We start from the raw sequence: 22,076 nt of genomic DNA on the forward strand, positions 1-22,076 counted from the left end.
CGCTTTCGAACGGCAATGCCGTGGCTGTCTCCTCCTGATTGGTGGAGTTGGCCCAATAGCCGTAGCGCCACTGTCCTGACGTCAGGACAGTGTTCAAATCTGGATCAGTTTTTATCAGATCCGTTGCAGCCCCTTTTTTAGAGATTTGGGTATGGAGGAAAATAGAGAGGGTTGTGTTTTCTGACACTTGGTGAGTTCCCTGGAACACCGGGGACACATATTCATGTAGAAAAGACGTACAAAAGTGCATTTTGCATGATAGGTCCCCTTTAAAGAACATTTGTTGGCATTTTCTTTGATGTAAATAAATAAACTTGTGTTCACTTTCACCCTGACTCTCTCAATGTTATTGGTTGTTGTGTGTTACTGTCTCCATTTCCCCTACACTTTATTAGGGATGGAAAAAAACACAAGAATGTATAAAAAATGAAATAATCCAGTAATTCAATCTATATTGTTCTAAAATGAGACATTACGCACAGTAAGTACTTTTACTTTTGGTACTTTAACTATTTTTTTGATGCCAATTCGAGTTAGATATAGATTAGTAGATCATTCAAAATATAAATCAATGATTAAATACACTTTGACAGATATTTATAGGATAAGATATCCAGCAGCAGGACATCAAGTTATTCAAATGATCTCTACATTTACTAACTGTGATAAAACACATCAATAATCATTATAGTAACCCAGTAACTCAATATATATATACGATTCAGAAAAGGGCCATAATGCATAAGGAGTACTTTTACTTTTGGTCCTTTAAGTATATTTTGATACCAATGCTTTTGTACTTTTACTTGTAACAGAGTATTTTTACCCCGTAGTATTTCTACTTTTACTTTAGTAGAATATCTGAGTACTTCTTACACCACTGCCACCATGAGTGTGGAGCTGTGTGCTACAAAAGCCTGAAGTTAAAACACATATTTTACAGCTGAAGACTGTTTTCAAATGTAGAGCAGGTTGTGAGCGAGGCTCCGTTTGTAAATGAGGAAACAGGTCAGAGTGTCTGCTCCTCCTCCTGGAGTGAGTCAGAGTTTGATAAGCCCTCCCTCTCCTTCCTGCTCTCAGACACAGCCAGCTCCACTCTGTACTTCCTGGTTCCTCCCCTTCAGATCCACACTGAGGAGGATGGGTGTAACCAACATGTGGGTAAAGCACAAGAGCTGATAGGCCACATTCACTTCACACACACATCCTGTTCAGATCACAGCTCACATAGTTTCAGCTCTCAGGAAGTGAAACTCAGACACTCGCTGCTACTGAGAGGTGAAATGGCGCAGAAAGGAGTTCAGCTGGACCGGGAAATCTTCTCTTGTTCCATCTGTCTGGATCTACTGAAGGATCCGGTGACCACTTCCTGTGGACACAGCTACTGCATGGACTGTATTAAACACCACTGGGATGGAGAGTTAATCCACAGCTGCCCTCAGTGTAGGCAGAGCTTCACACCGAGGCCTGTCCTGCTGAAAAACACCATGTTAGCAGCTTTAGTGGAGGAGCTGAAGAAGACTGGACTCCAAGCTGCTCCTGCTGATCTCTGCTATGCTGGAGCTGAAGATGTGGCCTGTGATGTCTGCACTGGGAGGAAACTGAGAGCCTGTAAGTCCTGCCTCGTGTGTCTTGTATCTTACTGTGAGAAACACCTCCAGTCTCATTATGACGTAGCTCAATTAAAGAAACACAAGCTGGTGGAGCCCTCCAAGAAGCTCCAGGAGAACATCTGCTCTCGTCACGACGAGGTGATGAAGCTGTTCTGCCGCACTGATCAGCAGTGTATCTGTTATATCTGCACTGTGGACGAACACAAAGGCCACGACACAGTGTCAGCTGCAGCAGAGAGGACTGAGAGGCAGAGAGAGCTGGAGGGGAGTCGACTAAACATCCAGCAGATAATCCAGGACAGAGAGAAGGAGGTGAAGCTGCTTCAGCAGGAGGTGGAGGCCGTCAATGGCTCTGCTGATAAAGCAGTGGAGGGCAGTGAGAAGATGTTCACTGAGCTGATCCGTCTCATGGAGAAAAGAAGCTCTGATGTGAAGCAGCAGGTCAGATCCCAGCAGAAGAGAGAAGTGAGTCGAGTCAAAGAGCTTCAGGAGAAGCTGGAGCAGGAGATCTCTGAGCTGAAGAGGAGAGACGCTGAGCTGACGAGGAGAGACACTGAGCTGAAGCTGCTGTCTCACACAGAGGATCACAACCAGTTTCTGCACAGCTACCCCTCACTGTCAGCCCTCAGTGAACCTACACACTCCTCCAGCATCAACATCCGTCCTCTGAGCTACTTTAAGGACGTGACGGCGGCCCTGTCAGCAGTCAGAGACAAACTACAGGACGTCCTGAGAGAGGAATGGACAAACGTCTCATCGACTGAAGTGGATGTTTTACTGCCAGCAGCAGAGCCCACCACCAGAGCTGGGTTCTTACAATATTCACAGAGAATCAAACTGGATCCAAACACAGCACACATACTGCTGTTATTATCTGAGGGGGGCAGAAAAGCAACATTCATGAAACAACAACAGTCTTATTCTAGTCACCCAGACAGATTCACTTATTTTGGTCAGGTCCTGAGAAGAGAGAGTCTGACAGGACGTTGTTACTGGGAGGTGGAGTGGAGAGGGGGAACAGTTTTTGTAGCAGTCGCATACAAGAATATCAGCAGAGCAGGGGCTGAAAGTCGATTTGGATTCAATGACAAATCTTGGTCCTTAGAGTGTAACCAAAACAGTTATACATTTCATTACAACAGTATCCTCACTCCCGTCTCAGGTCCTCCGTCCTCCAGAGTAGGAGTGTACCTGGATCACAGAGCAGGTGTTCTGTCCTTCTACAGCGTCTCTGAAACCATGACTCTCCTCCACAGAGTGCAGACCACATTCACTCGGCCGCTACATGCTGGAGTTCGGCTTTGTAATCATGGAGCCACAGCTGAGTTTTGTAAACTGAAATAGCCTGAAGTCATTTGAGGAACTCTTCTTCTTCTTAAACTCACCGTGTGTCCATCATTGTTGCTGAGAGCTGATTGCTCATGTCTTCACTGCACAGAGATCAGCTGTCAATCAAACATGATGGGATGTGCTTTAACATCTTCTCACGAGTTGTTCTGTGTCGTGTTAAATGATCATATAATCATTTAAAACATATAGTCTTATACTCTGATTGCCTTTTACTCTGTTCAATTGTATTTGTAGTCTTGTATGTGTTTAACAGAGACGTGTGTTCATGATTTAAAAATGTGTTGAATATGGATATTGATGTATTTGTGTGTTGTTGTTTCTCTTGTAAAGTGAGTCTTTAGAGAGAAAGCACCAGAGCTTCTTTCATTGGAGATATTTGATTCTAAAGGTTTTTAATTTGTAACTAAGTCTAAATGTGTTGAATACATTTACATGTCTGTATATATTTTAATCTTGTTAATAAAAGAACTAAAAGGACAAAAGTGAAAATCTGTCTTTTGCTTTTTTAAATTATAAATATATATTTAAATTATTTTTCTGAAACAAGTTATTTGCCAGAAGGGTTAAAGGTGGATTGTTAAATGCATAAGGACTTGTTAATGAATCATTTATCAGTTTCTCTTAAAGGAAATCACACAGACGTCAGCAGTCTGCTTCAGGACGTCCTTCTGAAATGTCACATGCATGCACCCTTGATGTGGACCATGTGCTTGATGCTAATTATTTGATTTAGGGGATGGGGCTCAATCCTGATCAGAACTTAATTATTACTTTTAAATGATTAGTTAAGATAAGGTTTGAACATAAAGAGTGAGAGTCTGCTTACGTTTTTTTGTTTCTTTGAGTATAATGCAGATTAGAGTCTGACCAATGCTAGTGTTTAGTTGGACTCAAGATTCATAGCAAGCTGAACTTTTTACAGTGTAAGAAAGAAGTCAAAGAATACATTTATTGAATCTTTGTCACTGCAGATCTTTGCGATGATGGATGCCAAGGCCAGTCAGGACTGCATCAAGGAGAGAGATGAAGGTAAAGTTGATCCATCATTGTGTTCAGGGGGTCAGTGAGAGCACCAGAACAGGTTTCCAGCATTAAGGGAAACATAGGATAACTAGTGTATGAGCATCACTTTGAGTTCAGCTCTACTTCTTCTTGTGGGAGCTGCTGCATGCTGTGTTAGCATGAAAACATGTGTGTCTCCTGTTTGCCCACTGCAGCAGCTGAATCACCCCAATGTGATCAAATACCTGGACTCTTTCATTGAAGACAACGAGCTCAACATCGTTCTGGAGCTGGAGGATGCTGGAGATCTGTCCCAGATGATAAAGGTCAGATCACAGACTCACCTCAGATCAAACAAGAACAGTGACCCTAACTCAACTCATTTTACACGCAGCATCAAACGTACTTGTTAGATTTGATTACTAGTATTTTATCAACATTCATTTTTCATGATTCTACTCAAAATATGTGAGATGAGAGCAACACTTTGTTTTGGCCTGGTTCCCATATGCTACACATAGCATCTTCAAGTCTATATATCAATATTCCAATTACTTGTATATAGACTAGTCTTGCACTATTTCTATTATATTCTATTTCTATTACTTGCATTATTGTATCTGTTTTATTGTGTTGCTCTGCTGGAGGAGTCTGTGACCTAAGAGAACTGTAGCTATGCACACATGACAATAAAAGCCTTGAATCTTGAATCTAGCATTGTCACTTTCTATGGACTAACATTGCTTCCTTTTTATCTTTAAAGTACTTCAAGAAGAAGAGGCGCCTCATCCCAGAGAGAACTATCTGGAAGTATTTTGTGCAGCTCTGCAGCGCCCTGGAGTACATGCACTCACGCAGAGTAATGCACCGTGGTAAGCAGCTACTGACCCATTCACTCACCCTCGTCACATTTCATAAAAGAGTGGTGCAGGAATGAGTCTTCCAACCCGTAAAGGAGGTAGCATTTGAACACTTCTGGTTGAAGGACGGCCTCACCTTAGTATGTTTCTGACAGGATAAGAAACCAACACCACTATTTGTGGTTCTTTAATTGCACTTGCATTGATCTCCTTTGTTACGCTGCCCCCTGGTGGAGAGCTTTAGACACTGAGGGGTCAGACTTATATTTGCCGCAATAAATGTACAAGCTGCTCGAATGAAAGCCATCAGAAAACCTCATTATGGATCATCAGCAATTGCATATTGGTATCAGCGGCTAAAAACTTGATCTATTTATTTGTACTTTTGTTCTTATTGTACAATCAATATTTAAACACAGGAAGGAATGTGTACTTGACATAGTGTACATTTCTCTACAGCCTGCAATGATTTTAACAGCTTTGCCGTTACATTTCAGTGTGTGTGTGTGTGTGTGTGTGTGTGTGTGTGTGTGTGTGTGTGTGTGTGTGTGTGTGTGTGTGTGTGTGTGTGTGTGTGTGTGTGTGTGTGTGTGTGTGTGTGTGTGTGTGTGTGTGTGTGTGTGTGTGTGTGTGTGTGTGTGTGTGTGTGTGTGTGTGTGTGTGTGTGTGTGTGTGTGTGTCAGATATAAAGCCAGCCAACGTGTTCATCACAGCCACAGGCGAGGTGAAGCTGGGTGACCTGGGATTAGGACGCTTCTTCAGCTCCAAAACCACGGCGGCACACTCCTTAGGTAAGGAACGGACAGAACATGTAAATACAGAACATGCATACATACATATTCATATACATGGATTTGATACAGAATACATTTAAAAAACAGCATTAAATCTGTGTGTTTTATGTGATCGTCTCACAGCAATGATCAATTGATTTTCTGAACATCTTAACTCTCTTTCTCCCAGTGGGGACTCCTTACTACATGTCGCCGGAGAGGATCCACGAGAACGGATACAATTTGAAGTCTGATATCTGGTCTCTGGGATGTCTTCTGTATGAGGTAAGCTCACATACACTGTTACTTGTTTTTTTAAGATTGTTACACCTTTTCCAACGTGATATTCAAGCACTTTGAACCCTAACCCTTTTACACTACAGCTGAGGTTAATACATATTCACATATAGTACGTATGGCCTGCTTTAGACGATGATGGAAAGGGAGCTCTTCAGGTATAATGAAATGTAGTGGGCCTAGCATCAGTCCCAGGAAAGTCACAATACATGCAGGGCAGCTTGCAGTCTTCAAGCTCCTTTTCAATCCCCCAAAGAGTGGACGTCTGCGCTCTGTCAGCAGCGACTGATCGATCACCTCTTCTTCATCGTGTTGGTTTAAAGTCTTCACCAGGAATGTCTCTCATCCAGCCTGTCTTCCACTTGTTTCTGCAGATGGCAGCGCTGCAGAGTCCGTTTTATGGGGACAAGATGAACCTGCTCTCCCTCTGCCAGAAGATCGAGAAGTGTGATTACCCCCCCCTCCCTCCGGACCATCACTCTGAGAAGGTAGATGAGGAATCATTAATACAGACAACAAATGCAATTTCTCCTCCTTGATCAAATGTTACTTGGCTGTAGGAAATGAATGAACCTAAAGGGCCGATTACCACATTGTTGTTGTGTCTTTTCGTGGGATTTGTTGACCAAGAAACTGCAGAATATCCGTCTCCTTTAAAGGGGACCTATCATGCAAAATGCACTTTTGTACGTCTTTTATACATGAATATGTGTCCCCGGTGTTCCAGGGAACTCACCAAGTGTCAGAAAACACAACCCTCTCTATTTTCCTCCATACCCAAATCTCGAAAAAAGGGGCTGCAACGGATCTGATAAAAACTGATCCAGATTTGAACACTGTCCTGACGTCAGGACGGTGGCGCTACGGCTATTGGGCCAACTCTCCACCAATCAGGGGAATGTGGGGTTGGGCCACGGCCGGCCATTGCCGCTCGAAAGCGCTGGAGACGCTGTAGTACATATGCCAGGCCTGTAAGTGGCGCTGTAGTCTGCCGCAAAAGCAGCGAAGAAGACTTCCCGCCCATAGTTACCATGGTTACCCTTCTGTTTATTCTCCGCTGTGGCTTTTTTTCTTCCTCCCCGAGGCAAGCGTTTGCTCCCGCTGCTTTAATTCAATGCAATCCCTCCCCGTCGAGGCAAGCACTGTAATTCTCTCCGGTTAGTCCACCAGCAGATGACAAACACCCACCTCTCCGCCTCTTCCAAGGAACGAGGGGACCGTGCTGCAGAGTTTCAGTTTCAGTTACTTTCGCCGGTCAAGATGTCCGTTAAAGTTTAAATCTTCCGGACAAAATTAGAAAAGTGCCGGTCAAAGGTCTTCTTTGTTATTTATTGAGCTTTAAAACAAATGAATAACGACTCTATATAATAAAACACGGAGGACGGAGATCTCTTTTTCTCCCCCTCTTCTGACAGCCCAGCAGCTGATCAGAGCACGTCTCCCCTCTCCTGCAGGGGGGCGTGGTCAGCAGAATCAGACCCGTAGACAGCAAACAGCACATAGAGCGAAAGGAGGCATGGCTAAAATGCATGATCTGTTTGGTATTTTGAAAACAGAAACGTATAAATATACCTTATATAGGTATGGCCCTACAATATATCATTTAGATATAGCATGAGGGGTCCACTTTAAGCTAATGAAGCCCTTCTTTCCTACAGCTGAGGGAGCTGGTCAGCATGTGCATCAACCCGGAGCCAGACCAGCGGCCGGACATCGTCTTCGTGCTGCAGATCGCCAAACAGATGCAGGTTTGGACCTCCAGCACCTGAGCCCCCCCCCCTCCTTCTTCTCAATCTGAGGACTGTCTCATGTGCACAGGAGCACCATGGCAGCTTCACCCCCTCTCCTCTCCTGTCATGGAGGATGTGAAGAGCCCAGTAGTGGTGCAGCACTCGTTCAAAGTGGACTTTTCTGAAAGCAAAGGAGACTTTTCTGCAGCTCAGGATGAAGAGCTGTCTCAGTCTGATCAGATTTCTTCGAGGGTGCATTCCATACAGACGGGGACTTTGAGTATTGATCGTCTGTCGTTGTAATCTATTTTATATTGTCAATTTAAGTACATTCTGTAGGGGTCAAATGAGCCATCGGTAACTGTGTATTAGCCATTACTGAGTCACATTTGTGATTTGTCTTCACATTTGTCGTTTACATGCAGTGTGTATTAGCCCAGTGTGACTGCTTCCTTATTATATCACTTCTCTGGGCCTGGTCTTGTTCAAATATATTTTATTTATTTTCATGAAAACCTTCAGGATTTGTTTTCATAGATCTGAGATTTAAGTAAGAATTCTGATTTATTACTCAAAAGAAAAAATCAGTATTGGGACTGATCAAATCTTTGTTCAGCCAGCGATACCTGTCACGGGGCTTGGTGTGTTTATTTGGTTGGGGCTCGATGTCCACATAATCACTGACTGGGCGGCCATTGGGTTCAGATAAGAGATAAGATAGAACTTTATTGATCTCAATTTGGGACATTGTTGTGTTGCAGCAGCATAAAAGACATGGCATACAATACAAATGAAAAAAGACTAGAAATAAACAAGAAAGTAGAAAATATACATGTTGAATTTACAAATGAACAATAACAAAAGCCAAATATAAAGCAAGTTATTATATATACATAAGTATGTGAGGGATGGATTGTTGTTGCTTTTCTTTGTCCACAGGCATCTTCATCTGCCTCTTCTTCACTCATAGCAGTGTCCTCTGATTCCATCTCAAATCACTTTCTCCTTTTTGGATCACATCCTGCACACTGAATCCAGGACCTCTCTTTGCTGCTGGCATTCTGAAATGGAAAAAGTCATTAATAAATATGTATCAATAATACATATGCTTATTATATTGTAATAGATGACCTGAAGGAATAGATAGGCAGGTTGAACAAGTGTTCATTCTGTCTGGCTTAGCCTATTATCACACTAAAAGGAATGCCTACACCCACACATGCAGGTAAACCAGTTCAACAAGTCACACAATGCTGTCTGGATAATGCTAACAGGCTAATTATCATACTAAAAGGGATACATCCAAATGTCTCAAAACATTTCAGAAAGAACTGTTTCTGCCAGAACCAGGGAAGAGTTAAATGTATTTTTGTAACTAATTAACTGATAAGATACAAGTAGAGTTTATAATATAGCTACAGATATAATTTCACATACTGCTATCAGAAATAATGTATTAATTTATTCAATTCTGGTGTTAATTCAACATCTTAACAGAGGACACATTTAGAACTCAGTTATAGTGAATTATCAAAGACATTCTATTTTTCTATTAGTGTTTTATTTCCATATAAGAAGGTAGCCAGGGCCGGTCATTAAAGGAGGCGATCCAGGAAGCCTTCGCTCTCTCAGACCTGCTGCTGACTCCAGAGCCTCTTTGTGGTCTCTGAGAGATTTGGTCATTATTCTGTCTTCTTGTTTTTAGTATTGTTAAATGTGTGTGTGGTGGGAAGTGGAGGATTTGGGTAAGTTTGGGGTACCCTCTACCTCTCCTCACGTAGGTAAACTCTGATAGACACACTAGGTTAGTAGATTGTTGCACCCTGTAGTTGTTTTGTCTCCTTGTTAGTAGAACAGATAGTGAGGGCTTTTTGTTTGAGTTTTGTTATATTCATTTATTTAATTTGGCACAATCTTCTTTGTCTCCTCACTTAAAGAACATTTGTTGGCATTTTCTTTGGTGTAAATAAATTAACTTGTGTTCACTTTCACCCTGACTGTTGTGTGTTACTGTCTCCATTTCCCCTACACTTTATTAGGGATGGAAAAGACACATGAATGCATAAAGAATGAAATAATCCAGTAATGCAATATATATGATTCTAAAAGGAGACATTACGCACAGTAAGCACTTTTACTTTTGGAACTTTAACTATTTTTTTGATGCCAATACGTCTCAGTTTATGCTGCTATATACTTCTACTGCACTACATTTTAGAAGACAGTATTGTACTTTTTACTTCACTGCATTCATTTCACAGCTTTTACTAGTTAGATATAGATTAGTAGATCATTCAAAATATAAATCAATGATTAAATACACTTTGACAGATATTTATAGGATAAGATATCCAGCAGCAGGACATCAAGTTATTCAAATGATCTCTACATTTACTAACTGTGATAAAACACATCAATAATCATTATAGTAACCCAGTAACTCAATATATATATACGATTCTGAAAAGGGCCATAATGCATAAGGAGTACTTTTACTTTTGGTCCTTTAAGTATATTTTGATACCAATGCTTTTGTACTTTTACTTGTAACACAGTCTTTTTACCCCGTAGTATTTCTACTTTTGCTTTAGTAGAATATCTGAGTACTTCTTACACCACTGCCACCATGAGTGTGGAGCTGTGTGCTACAAAAGCCTGAAGTTAAAACACATATTTTACAGCTGAAGACTGTTTTCAAATGTAGAGCAGGTTGTGAGCGAGGCTCCGTTTGTAAATGAGGAAACAGGTCAGAGTGTCTGCTCCTCCTCCTGGAGTGACTCAGAGTTTGATAAGCCCTCCCTCTCCTTCCTGCTCTCAGACACAGCCAGCTCCACTCTGTACTTCCTGGTTCCTCCCCTTCAGATCCACACTGAGGAGGATGGGTGTAACCAACATGTGGGTAAAGCACAAGAGCTGATAGGCCACATTCACAGCACACACACATGCTGTTCAGATCACAGCTCACATAGTTTCAGCTCTCAGGAAGTGAAACTCAGACACTCGCTGCTACTGAGAGGTGAAATGGCGCAGAAAGGAGTTCAGCTGGACCGGGAATTCTTATCTTGTTCCATCTGTCTGGATCTACTGAAGGATCCGGTGACCACTTCCTGTGGACACAGCTACTGCATGAAGTGTATTAAAGGCTTCTGGGACGGAGAGGATGAGAAGAAGATCCACAGCTGCCCTCAGTGTAGGCAGAGCTTCACACCGAGGCCTGTCCTGCTGAAAAGCACCATGTTAGCAGCTTTAGTGGAGGAGCTGAAGAAGACTGGACTCCAAGCTGCTCCTGCTGATCTCTGCTATTCTGGAGCTGAAGATGTGGCCTGTGATGTCTGCACTGGGAGGAAACTGAGAGCCTGTAAGTCCTGCCTTATGTGTCTTGTATCTTACTGTGAGAAACACCTCCAGCCTCATTATGAATCACCTGCCTTTGAGAAACACAAGCTGGTGGAGCCCTCCAAGAAGCTCCAGGAGAACATCTGCTCTCGTCACGAGGAGGTGATGAAGCTGTTCTGCCGCACTGATCAGCAGTGTATCTGTTCTCTCTGCTCTGTGGACGAACACAAAGGCCACGACACAGTGTCAGCTGCAGCAGAGAGGACTGAGAGGCAGAGAGAGCTGGAGGGGAGTCGACTAAACATCCAGCAGAGAATCCAGGACAGAGAGAAGGAGGTGAAGCTGCTTCAGCAGGAGGTGGAGGCCGTCAATGGCTCTGCTGATAAAGCAGTGGAGGACAGTGAGAAGATGTTCACTGAGCTGATCCGTCTCATGGAGAAAAGAAGCTCTGATGTGAAGCAGCAGGTCAGATCCCAGCAGAAGAGGGAAGTGAGTCGAGTCAAAGAGCTTCAGGAGAAGCTGGAGCAGGAGATCTCTGAGCTGAAGAGGAGAGACGCTGAGCTGAAGCTGCTGTCTCACACAGAGGATCACAACCAGTTTCTGCACAGCTACCCCTCACTGTCAGCCTTCAGTGAACCTACACACTCATCCAGCATCAACATCCGTCCTCTGAGATACTTTGAGGACGTGACGGCGGCCCTGTCAGCAGTCAGAGACAAACTACAGGACGTCCTGAGAGAGGAATGGACAAACGTCTCACCGACTGAAGTGGATGTTTTACTGTCAGCAGCAGAGCCCACCACCAGAGCTGGGTTCTTACAATATTCACAGGAAGTCACTCTGGATCCAAACACAGCATACACACTGCTGTTATTATCTGAGGGGAGCAGAAAAGCAACAAACATGAAACAACCACAGTCTTATTCTAGTCACCCAGACAGATTCACTGGATGTCTTCAGGTCCTGAGTAGAGAGAGTCTGACTGGACGTTGTTACTGGGAGGTGGAGCAGAGAGGGGGAAGAGTTTTTGTAGCAGTCGCATACAAGAATATCAGCAGAGCAGGGGGTGCGGGTGTAAGTGGATTTGGATTCAATGACAAATCTTGGTCCTTAGATTGTAACCAAAACACATATACATTTCGTTACAACAGTATCAGCACTCCCGTCTCAGGTCCTCAGTCCTCCAGAGTAGGAGTGTACCTGGATCACAGAGCAGGTATTCTGTCCTTCTACAGCATCATCTCTGAAACCATGACTCTCCTCCACAGAGTGCAGACCACATTCACTCAGCCGCTACATGCTGGAGTTTGGCTTTGTAATCCTGGAACCACAGCTGAGTTTTGTAAACTGAAATAGCCTGAAGTCATTTGAGGAACTCTTCTACTTCTTAAACTCACCGTGTCTCCATCATTGTTGCTGAGAGCTGATTGCTCATGTCTTCACTGCACAGAGATCAGCTGTCAATCAAACATTATGGGATGTACTTTAACATCTTCTCACGAGTTGTTCTGTGTCGTGTTAAATGATCATATAATCATTTAAAACATATAGTCTTATACTCTGATTGCCTTTTACTCTGTTAAATTGTATTTGTAGTCTTGTATGTGTTTAACAGAGACGTGTGTTCATGATTTAAAAATGTGTTGAATATGGATATTGATGTATTTGTGTGTTGTTGTTTCTCTTGTAAATTGAGTCTTTAGAGAGAAAGCACCAGAGCTTCTTTCATTGGAGATATTTGATTCTAAAGGTTTTTAATTTGTAACTAAGTCTAAATGTGTTGAATGCATAAATGAAAGTTTGAATAATGCAACAAAACAAATCAAAAGAAAAGTCATAATAAAGTAAAGCCAACAGGTCGAGTGCCACATGTCTGTATATTTTGTAATGTTTGGGTTTTTCTTGTTAATAAAAGAACTAAAAGGACAAAAGTGAAAATCTCTGTCTTTTGCTTTTTTTAATTATAAATATATAAATTATTTTTCTGAAACAAGATATTTTCATGTTTTTATACATATTTTATTTATTTGTAGGATTAAGAAAAATCAGATGAAACCAGAGCTGAAAAAGGTGAACTTGTACAATCTGAAAAAGGCATCTCTTGCTAAGATCAATAATGGAGCCTGAGGCTGGTGAGCCGTTTCTCCAGCAGCAGCAGTTTGATGTCAGACCGGTCCGACCGGAACAGGAAGGAACTCCTGCGTCACGTTGGAAACCTTAAAGTCACACAGGGAACATTGAGCTTCTGTTCTTCTGTGGGTTTGTTTTGAGTCTAATGTAAGAGTATAAAGCGAGGTGTGTGTGTGTGTGTGTGTGTGTGTGTGTGTGTGTGTGTGTGTGTGTGTGTGTGTGTGTGTGTGTGTGTGTGTGTGTGTGTGTGTGTGTGTGTGTGTGTGTGTGTGTGTGTGTGTGTGTGTGTGTGTGTGTGTGTGTGTGTGTGTGTGTGTGTGTGTGTGTGTGTGTGTGTGTGTGTGTGTGTGTGTGTGAGAAACTCACCTTGTAGGCTACACTCAAAACACTACAACCAATCAGCTGGTCAAATAGTTTAATCCTACAGACGGTGTATGTAAAGGAACTTAATAGGTCGATGCATTATTTGTAGAAAAGTGACTTTGTACCACTCACTCTAATTGGGGCAGATTTGTTTCTGCAGAAATATAAACACATTTCAAACACATTAAGAAGGCAAATCATTCCACAAATTGACTCTTGACAAGGCACACGTGTTAATTGAAAACCGGGGACGACCTCATGAAGCTGACTGAGAGAAGCCAAGAGTGTGCAAATCGTTTATCGAGGCAAAAGGGGGCTACTTTGAAGAATAGAAAATAAAAATCATATTCTGGATTTTTTTAACACTTTTTTGTTAACTAGATAATTCCATATGTGTTCTTTCATAGTTTTGATGTCTTCAGTATTAATTTACAAAGTAGAAAACAATAAACATTAAAGGGCCCATGTCATGCTTCTCTGGTTATTACCCGTCCCCTTGTGTGTTATGAAGGTTTTTCTTCATGTAAACCGTCTGCAGAGTCAAAAACCCTCAAAGTACACCCTGTAGCGAGTAAAACTCTAACACAGTCTATGCTGCCCCAGAACGCCTCGTTGGAGATTTCTCATTTTCCAGTGTTTACTTCCTGGGTACTGTGACGTGGGGATACCCAGAGGCCACACCCTCTGCCAGCCTTTCACGAAACAAAGCTTCCCAAACCTTTCAGCGATTCATGCCGGATATGTACAGCGTAGGGCACTGAAGAACGATGCTGTTCCTACTTTGTTTGGACCAGCGGGAGATTCGGGTACACAACCTGTAAGTATTCATTGTTGTTTGTGTATTTATGATGTTTAAAACAAACAAGGTATCTACCACGACTGTTTAAATGGGTAAACGTTTTTCGGGCTGCTAAGTTGGGATCGCGGAGAAATGCTCTCCGCAGACCCATGCTCACAGCGTTATAAACCTTTTTCTTACTCAATATCAAGCCACACTTATTGTTTTTACTTCGGCTGTGAGTGTGTGTGTGCTCAGGATGAGTTTCGCTTGTTCTAGCTGTATCGATATGTATAAATCTATTTTAGAAGACCTCAACAATGGAATTATGATCAGTAGAAATGGCCATGACATGGGCCCTTTAATAAACTGCAGTAGTAGTACTATAAGGAAGTTATATTTTTGGCTAACAAATTTCAGGAAATGTGGGAAACAGCTGTCCCAATGAAAAGTTAGAGATATCTTGAAAATTATAGTTGTAATCGTGAATTAATAAATGATGGCGCTCCATATATGACAGATTTTTGTAGACAAAGGATACTGGCCTATGCTGAAATATCAAAGTCTCTGCAGAGCACGACTGTTACGTGCTCCCTTTTCTGTTGTCTTCTCTGTCTCTCTGCTGCGCAGGTACACCTGGTCCGCCCCTGGCTCCGCCTCCCCCAGGTGTCCTAATTCCATTCAGCTGGGGACTTAAAAGGAGAAGCTGGAGGAGAAGAGATCTCTCTCCTGATCCTTATGCCGGAAGACTCCGTCCGAGGACAATCTCTCTCTGCTGTTTGGATCTGTAGATCATTTGTGTTAATTTGGCAATATGTGTACTCTGGAGGATCTGGGAGTATAGGTTTTCGCGGCTTTATTTTACCCGTAGGGTTTTGTTAGATCTCTGGGTAGGGGAGGGAAGCTCTGGGTCCTACGGCCAGAGGACTGGTTGGCCCAGGCCCCCTTCTTCTTTTGTTTGTTTTTGCCGTCCTCCAGACGTGGTTCGTTTGCCGGTGGGCACATGTGAGTACGGCTGTGCGCTTTAATAAATGCTCGCCGACAAGTGCTGCGTATTTGGTGTGGTTTATTTTATGTTGCGGGTCTTCCCACGAGCCACTACCACTTGGTAGAGGACGGGTCGTAACACCAAAAGACTGAGACCAAATGACCTTTGACCCTGACTGACAGTGTTACTTGAGAAAAGCACTAGCCGCGTTCACACCAAGTACTTTGCCGTACTTAGTGCCCTGGCACCCAGTGCCCCGGCACTTATTACCCCAGGGCACTTAGTACAGATTGTGTTCACACCGGAATAAGTTCCCTGAGGGAATATTACGCAAATGAGCCGCTGACGTCACTTCGTCTTCTTCTGCTTTGGGTTTACTGGCAGGGCGCAAACAACTTCACGGCGTATACCAGGGTTGCCGACTTTGGGTACCTGGCTGGAGTGAGATTTTGATATCATGGGTTTAATTCGGTTTAATTACACATATGCGCACTAAATGACTGCTATCGTGTCAGCAGCGGGACCTTAGCACAAATACACAATATTGGACACAGACTATAAAGGGCACACAGTTTCATTCACTAATGAAAGTCAAACATGTTTGTTTCCACTGTTTTATTGTGTGCCTGTCGCGATAAGCAATTAATTGACTTATCGTACGATAAATAAAAATGAACTCGATAACTTTTCTGACCTCGATAAATTGCCATTTACATGAGGATGTGACTAGCAGTTTGAAAGGATGTACTTGAATTATTATTATATATTATCATTATGTCAGTGGTCTAAAATGGTCATACAACGGTGCCGTCAATATTATCGTTTATCGCAATAATTTCCGGGAAAATGTATCCAACAAAATTAATTATCGTGAGAGGCCTATACATGAAACACACACAAACACATCTACAGACTTACTCCAAACTGCCAAATATATTAATTAACACACTCCCACTCTCATATACTCTTTGACTCTATTTTGGCCTAGTAGAACAATAAGCAGCAGACTTTTACTTTTTTATCATTTCTACTGGATTTTAGATCTGCGCATGCGCAATACGGGTCGGCAGTGGCGGCTCCAGAGTATTTTTGTTGGGTAATCTATGGTAGGGCTAACCCATACAGTGGTGGGGCTCAAGTCAGTATTTGCAATGTAATTACATACACGCTATATCGCCCCCCTTGACAGTGAAACGCCACGCGTGAGGTTTAGATTATTTCCCTGTCTTAATCCAAATTGAACTGTATGAAATAAAAAGGCACATTTGTCTTGTAGTAAATAAAAAGGGCGACCTGGAGCCATTCCTGCAATTTCCCCACAGGTGAAAGAGTTGACATGCTGAAAACCCAACCCCTGCAGGGGGGTCTGGGGGGATTCTCCCCCAGGAGATTTTTTGAAATACTAACATAAAATACACATTCTGGTACTCTCTTGAGAAGAAAAATAAATAAATCTATTACTACACATTTAAAAAAATGAATGCCATTTTAGTTTTGTGTTACTTTGTTCTGAAAGCTGAACCTGCTGCTCCTCACAGAGAGAAGAGGGAAGAGGCTGTGTGAATTACTTTACATTGTGGATAAGGGTGGATAGCCCCCATTGTTCTGTGTGTCAAAATGAAAGACAGCCCACACACCTATCAATCATCAAACCGTGGGGTCTTATTTCATTACGTGTTGATTTCTATCAACACGTAATGTTGTATCGATGTAGCCAGATGTACTACAGCAAAAGTATTCTCCGTCGGGACTTCCTGCAACAACACCACGCCGTTATCGTGATTCTGATTGGCCAGAAGACATTATCAAAGATGTTCTATTGAGAAGACGATCACTACGTGACAAAAGTTTTCAAAACCGTTTCTTGTCTTCGGTATTCTTGTTTTTGGCGTGAGAATAGTTTGGGCAGCGTGAGAGCGTGAGATTGAGAGTGAAAGCGTGTGTCACATGCCAGATGCATGAGAGTTGGCAACCCTGCCTTAGTATGTTTCTGACAGGATAAGAAACCAACACCACTATTTGTGGTTCTTTAATTGCACTTGCATTGATCTCCTTTGTTACGCTGCCCCCTGGTGGAGAGCCTTAGACACTGAGGGGTCAGACTTATATTTGCCGCAATAAATGTACAAGCTGCTCGAATGAAAGCCATCAGAAAACCTCATTATGGATCATCAGCAATTGCATATTGGTATCAGCGGCTAAAAACTTGATCTATTTATTCGTACTTTTGTTCTTATTGTACAATCAATATTTAAACACAGGAAGGAATGTGTACTTGCAGTGGCGTTTTTATATGTACAAAAGTGGTGGGGCACAAAAAACTTAGATGTCTATATATAAGCTTCTGCAGTGACGTGCAGTGAGGTTCATGGCTGCTGAGGCACTGGCACTGACTCTTCAGGTTTACAAATATTATATTTTGACCTAAACCAAAATATAATATTATTTTCAAAAGCTTTTTTTGTCTGATGCTTCGATTAATTTTAAACAGACAGTTCAACAAAAGGATACCCAAAAAATGTCATTTTATCATTTAAATATTGAATTGTTCTCTCTTAGTAAGATCCCATTTTCAATAAAATGGCGGTCTTACCTTGACTTGAAGATGAAGTCCATTTTCCTATCCTTCTGGACAAACATTTCTATTACTTTTTTGTAAAAGTCCTCCTTATGTTCTTGCAGTTTCAAAAGTCTATCATAAATCTAATCCATAGATTTATGATAAAAAAATTATATAAGTAGGGTAGACATGTGGATGTTATCCGGCTAATCAAAACGTGCATTTATCTAACAGGTACGTTTCCCACAGATCTTATTTCGAGCTATTTTCTAAAATCCTCTGGAGAAATCTCATTGCTTTTTTGTGCTCACTTCCTGGTTTTAGGACGCGTCACTGCAGCTCTCTCGTCTCCTCTTCACACAGCACACTTTTCGCGGCACACGTACTTACAGCCAATCAGCTCTGAATGATTTGAGATGAGGTATGGTGGGGATGGTAGCTCCATGCCCCTCTGGTCATTATTTTTTTGCCACACACATTTCATTACAAAATACTCTGAGCATGCGCAGTGAAGTTTTTACAGTCACCGTTGACTTCACAGCGAGAGGAAGGGGCATAATCAGGTTTTGTCCCACATGGCTCTAAACAGCTCAATAGGCACACACTGTGACTGTAGACACACTAATTAGAAGAACACAGACTAAAACAGCAATGTACAGACGAATCAGATGATTAAACATGATCTTAAAATATATTTTATATATTTTTTTATTTATTTTTTTGCATTTTTGTAATCATTATTTGTAATACTTTCTGCTGACACTAGGTGGGGCTGTGCCCCACCTGCCCCTAATGACCAGTCGCCACTGTGTACTTGACATAGTGTACATTTCACTACAGCCTGCAATGATTTTATCAGCTTTGCCGTAACATTTCTGTGTGTGTGTGTGTGTGTGTGTGTGTGTGTGTGTGTGTGTGTGTGTGTGTGTGTGTGTGTGTGTGTGTGTGTGTGTGTGTGTGTGTGTGTGTGTGTGTGTGTGTGTGTGTGTGTGTGTGTGTGTGTGTGTGTGTGTCAGATATAAAGCCAGCCAACGTGTTCATCACAGCCACAGGTGAGGTGAAGCTGGGTGACCTGGGATTAGGACGCTTCTTCAGCTCCAAAACCACGGCGGCACACTCCTTAGGTAAGGAACAGACAGAACATGTAAATACAGAACATGCATACATACATATTCATATACATGGATTCGATACAGAATACATTTAAAAACAGCATTAAATCTGTGTGTTTTATGTGATCGTCTCACAGCAATGATCAATTGATTTTCTGAACATCTTAACTCTCTTTCTCCCAGTGGGGACTCCTTACTACATGTCGCCGGAGAGGATCCACGAGAACGGATACAATTTTAAGTCTGATATCTGGTCTCTGGGATGTCTTCTGCATGAGGTAAGCTCACATACACTGTTACTTGTTTTTTTAAAGATCTGTACACCTTTTCCAATGTGATATTCAAGCACTTTGAACCCTAACCCTTTTACACTACAGCTGAGGTTAATACATATTCACATATAGTACGTATGGCCTGCTTTAGACGATGATGGAAAGGGAGCTCTTCAGGTATAATGACATGTAGTGGGCCTAGCATCAGTCCCAGGAAAGTCACAATACATGCAGGGCAGCTTGCAGTCTTCAAGCTCCTTTTCAATCCCCCAAAGAGTGGACGTCTGCGCTCTGTCAGCAGCGACTGATCTATCACCTCTTCTTCATCGTGTTGGTTTAAAGTCTTCATCAGGAATGTCTCTCATCCAGCCTGTCTTCCACTTGTTTCTGCAGATGGCAGCGCTGCAGAGTCCGTTTTATGGGGACAAGATGAACCTGCTCTCCCTCTGCCAGAAGATCGAGAAGTGTGATTACCCCCCCCTCCCTCCGGACCATCACTCTGAGAAGGTAGATGAGGAATCATTAATACAGACAACAAATGCAATTTCTCCTCCTTGATCAAATGTTACTTGGCTGTAGGAAATGAATGAACCTAAAGGACCGATTACCACATTGTTGTTGTGTCTTTTCGTGGGATTTGTTGACCAAGAAACTGCAGAATATCCGTCTCCTTTAAGCTAATGAAGCCCTTCTTTCCTACAGCTGAGGGAGCTGGTCAGCATGTGCATCAACCCGGAGCCAGACCAGCGGCCGGACATCGTCTTCGTGCTGCAGATCGCCAAACAGATGCACGTTTGGACCTCCAGCACCTGAGCCCCCCCCCCCCCTCCTTCTTCTCAATCTGAGGACTGTCTCATGTGCACAGGAGCACCATGGCAGCTTCACCCCCTCTCCTCTCCTGTCATGGAGGATGTGAAGAGCCCAGTAGTGGTGCAGCACTCGTTCAAAGTGGACTTTTCTGAAAGCAAAGGAGACTTTTCTGCAGCTCAGGATGAAGAGCTGTCTCAGTCTGATCAGATTTCTTCGAGGGTGCATTCCATACAGACGGGGACTTTGAGTATTGATCATCTGTCATTGTAATCTATTTTATATTGTCAATGTAAGTACATTCTGTAGGGGTCAGATGAGCCATCGGTAACTGTGTATTAGCCATTACTGAGTCACATTTGTGATTTGTCTTCACATTTGTCGTTTACATGCAGTGTGTATTAGCCCAGTGTGACTGCTTCCTTATTATATCACTTCTCTGGGCCTGGTCTTGTTCAAATATATTTTATTTATTTTCATGAAAACCTTCAGGATTTGTTTTCATAGATCTGAGATTTAAGTAAGAATTGTGATTTATTACTCAAAAGAAAAAATCAGTATTGGGACTGATCAAATCTTTGTTCAGCCAGCGATACCTGTCACGGGGCTTGGTGTGTTTATTTGGTTGGGGCTCGATGTCCACATAATCACTGACTGGGCGGCCATTGGGTTCAGATAAGAGATAAGATAGAACTTTATTGATCTCAATTTGGGACATTGTTGTGTTGCAGCAGCATAAAAGACATGGCATACAATACAAATGAAAAAAGACTAGAAATAAACAAGAAAGTAGAAAATATACATGTTGAATTTACAAATGAACAAAAGCCAAATATAAAGCAAGTTATTATATATACATAAGTATGTGAGGGATGGATTGTTGTTGCTTTTCTTTGTCCACAGGCATCTTCATCTGCCTCTTCTTCACTCATAGCAGTGTCCTCTGATTCCATCTCAAATCACTTTCTCCTTTTTGGATCACATCCTGCACACTGAATCCAGGACCTCTCTTTGCTGCTGGCATTCTGAAATGGAAAAAGTCATTAATAAATATGTATCAATAATACATATGCTTATTATATTGTAATAGATTACCTGAAGGAATAGATAGGCAGGTTGAACAAGTGTTCATTCTGTCTGGCTTAGCCTATTATCACACTAAAAGGAATGCCTACACCCACACATGCAGGTAAACCAGTTCAACAAGTCACACAATGCTGTCTGGATAATGCTAACAGGCTAATTATCATACTAAAAGGGATACATCCAAATGTCTCAAAACATTTCAGAAAGAACTGTTTCTGCCAGAACCAGGGAAGAGTTAAATGTATTTTTGTAACTAATTAACTGATAAGATACAAGTAGAGTTTATAATATAGCTACAGATATAATTTCACATACTGCTATCAGAAATAATGTATTAATTTATTCTATTCTGGTGTTAATTCAACATCTTAACAGAGGACACATTTAGAACTTAGTTAAAGTGAATTATCAAAGACATTATATTTTTCTATTAGTGTTTTATTTCCATATAAGAAGGTAGCCAGGGCCGGTCATTAAAGGAGGCGATCCAGGAAGCCTTCGCTCTCTCAGACCTGCTGCTGACTCCAGAGCCTCTTTGTGGTCTCTGAAAGATTTGGTCATTATTCTGTCTTCTTGTTTTTAGTATTGTTAAATGTGTGTGTGGTGGGAAGTGGAGGATTTGGGTAAGTTTGGGGTACCCTCTACCTCTCCTCACGCAGTTAAACTCTGATAGACACACTAGGTTAGTAGATTGTTGCACCCTGTAGTTGTTTTGTCTCCTTGTTAGTAGAACAGATCGTGAGGGCTTTTTGTTTGAGTTTTGTTATATTCATTTATTTAATTTGGCACAATCTTCTTTGTCTCCTCACTTAAAGAACATTTGTTGGCATTTTCTTTGGTGTAAATAAATAAACTTGTGTTCACTTTCACCCTGACTGTTGTGTGTTACTGTCTCCATTTCCCCTACACTTTATTAGGGATGGAAAAGACACATGAATGCATAAAGAATGAAATAATCCAGTAATGCAATATATATGATTCTAAAAGGAGACATTACGCACAGTAAGTACTTTTACTTT

At 42.0% G+C, this 22,076-nt stretch overlaps 4 protein-coding genes across 4 annotated transcripts; all 4 read left to right on the forward strand.

The window, feature by feature from the left end:
- The first annotated feature begins 1,283 nt into the window (after positions 1-1,283).
- Positions 1,284-3,378, forward strand: LOC117478939 (tripartite motif-containing protein 16-like). Its single transcript, XM_034125913.1, has one exon. The coding sequence runs from the start codon at positions 1,284-1,286 to the stop codon at positions 2,955-2,957; it is 1,674 nt and encodes a 557-aa protein (XP_033981804.1). The 3' UTR covers positions 2,958-3,378.
- Positions 3,379-3,903: 525 nt separating this feature from the next.
- On the forward strand, positions 3,904-8,727 carry LOC117478773 (serine/threonine-protein kinase Nek6-like). Its single transcript, XM_034125676.1, has 7 exons — positions 3,904-3,992; positions 4,181-4,291; positions 4,729-4,837; positions 5,509-5,616; positions 5,789-5,883; positions 6,270-6,383; positions 7,554-8,727. The coding sequence occupies exons 1-7, from the start codon at positions 3,951-3,953 to the stop codon at positions 7,662-7,664; spliced, it is 690 nt and encodes a 229-aa protein (XP_033981567.1). The 5' UTR covers positions 3,904-3,950; the 3' UTR covers positions 7,665-8,727.
- A 1,919-nt stretch (positions 8,728-10,646) lies between these two features.
- Positions 10,647-12,899, forward strand: LOC117478940 (tripartite motif-containing protein 16-like). The gene has a single exon (XM_034125914.1). The coding sequence runs from the start codon at positions 10,647-10,649 to the stop codon at positions 12,315-12,317; it is 1,671 nt and encodes a 556-aa protein (XP_033981805.1). The 3' UTR covers positions 12,318-12,899.
- Positions 12,900-18,626: 5,727 nt separating this feature from the next.
- LOC117478774 (serine/threonine-protein kinase Nek6-like) lies at positions 18,627-20,456 on the forward strand. The gene is made up of 5 exons (XM_034125677.1): positions 18,627-18,646; positions 18,747-18,904; positions 19,076-19,170; positions 19,558-19,671; positions 19,867-20,456. The coding sequence occupies exons 1-5, from the start codon at positions 18,627-18,629 to the stop codon at positions 19,975-19,977; spliced, it is 498 nt and encodes a 165-aa protein (XP_033981568.1). The 3' UTR covers positions 19,978-20,456.
- The last annotated feature ends 1,620 nt before the right edge of the window (positions 20,457-22,076 follow it).

Source organism: Trematomus bernacchii, unplaced genomic scaffold (genome assembly GCF_902827165.1).
Source record: "Trematomus bernacchii unplaced genomic scaffold, fTreBer1.1, whole genome shotgun sequence".
In the NCBI taxonomy this organism is placed as follows: domain Eukaryota; kingdom Metazoa; phylum Chordata; class Actinopteri; order Perciformes; family Nototheniidae; genus Trematomus; species Trematomus bernacchii.

What these genes read in the sequence shown, in the direction of transcription:
- LOC117478774 (XM_034125677.1), top strand. Translation starts at nt 18,627, where the DNA reads ATGATTTTATCAGCTTTGCC. An exon ending in CACGGCGGCACACTCCTTAG is followed by an intron (nt 18,905 to 19,075) that starts GTAAGGAACAGA and finishes TCTTTCTCCCAG; the next exon opens with TGGGGACTCCTTACTACATG. An exon ending in TGGGATGTCTTCTGCATGAG is followed by an intron (nt 19,171 to 19,557) that starts GTAAGCTCACAT and finishes TTGTTTCTGCAG; the next exon opens with ATGGCAGCGCTGCAGAGTCC.
- LOC117478939 (XM_034125913.1), top strand. Translation starts at nt 1,284, where the DNA reads ATGGCGCAGAAAGGAGTTCAGCTGGACCGGGAAATCTTCTCTTGTTCC.
- LOC117478940 (XM_034125914.1), top strand. Translation starts at nt 10,647, where the DNA reads ATGGCGCAGAAAGGAGTTCAGCTGGACCGGGAATTCTTATCTTGTTCC.
- LOC117478773 (XM_034125676.1), top strand. Translation starts at nt 3,951, where the DNA reads ATGCCAAGGCCAGTCAGGACTGCATCAAGGAGAGAGATGAAG. An exon ending in CATCAAGGAGAGAGATGAAG is followed by an intron (nt 3,993 to 4,180) that starts GTAAAGTTGATC and finishes TGCCCACTGCAG; the next exon opens with CAGCTGAATCACCCCAATGT. An exon ending in ATCTGTCCCAGATGATAAAG is followed by an intron (nt 4,292 to 4,728) that starts GTCAGATCACAG and finishes TTATCTTTAAAG; the next exon opens with TACTTCAAGAAGAAGAGGCG.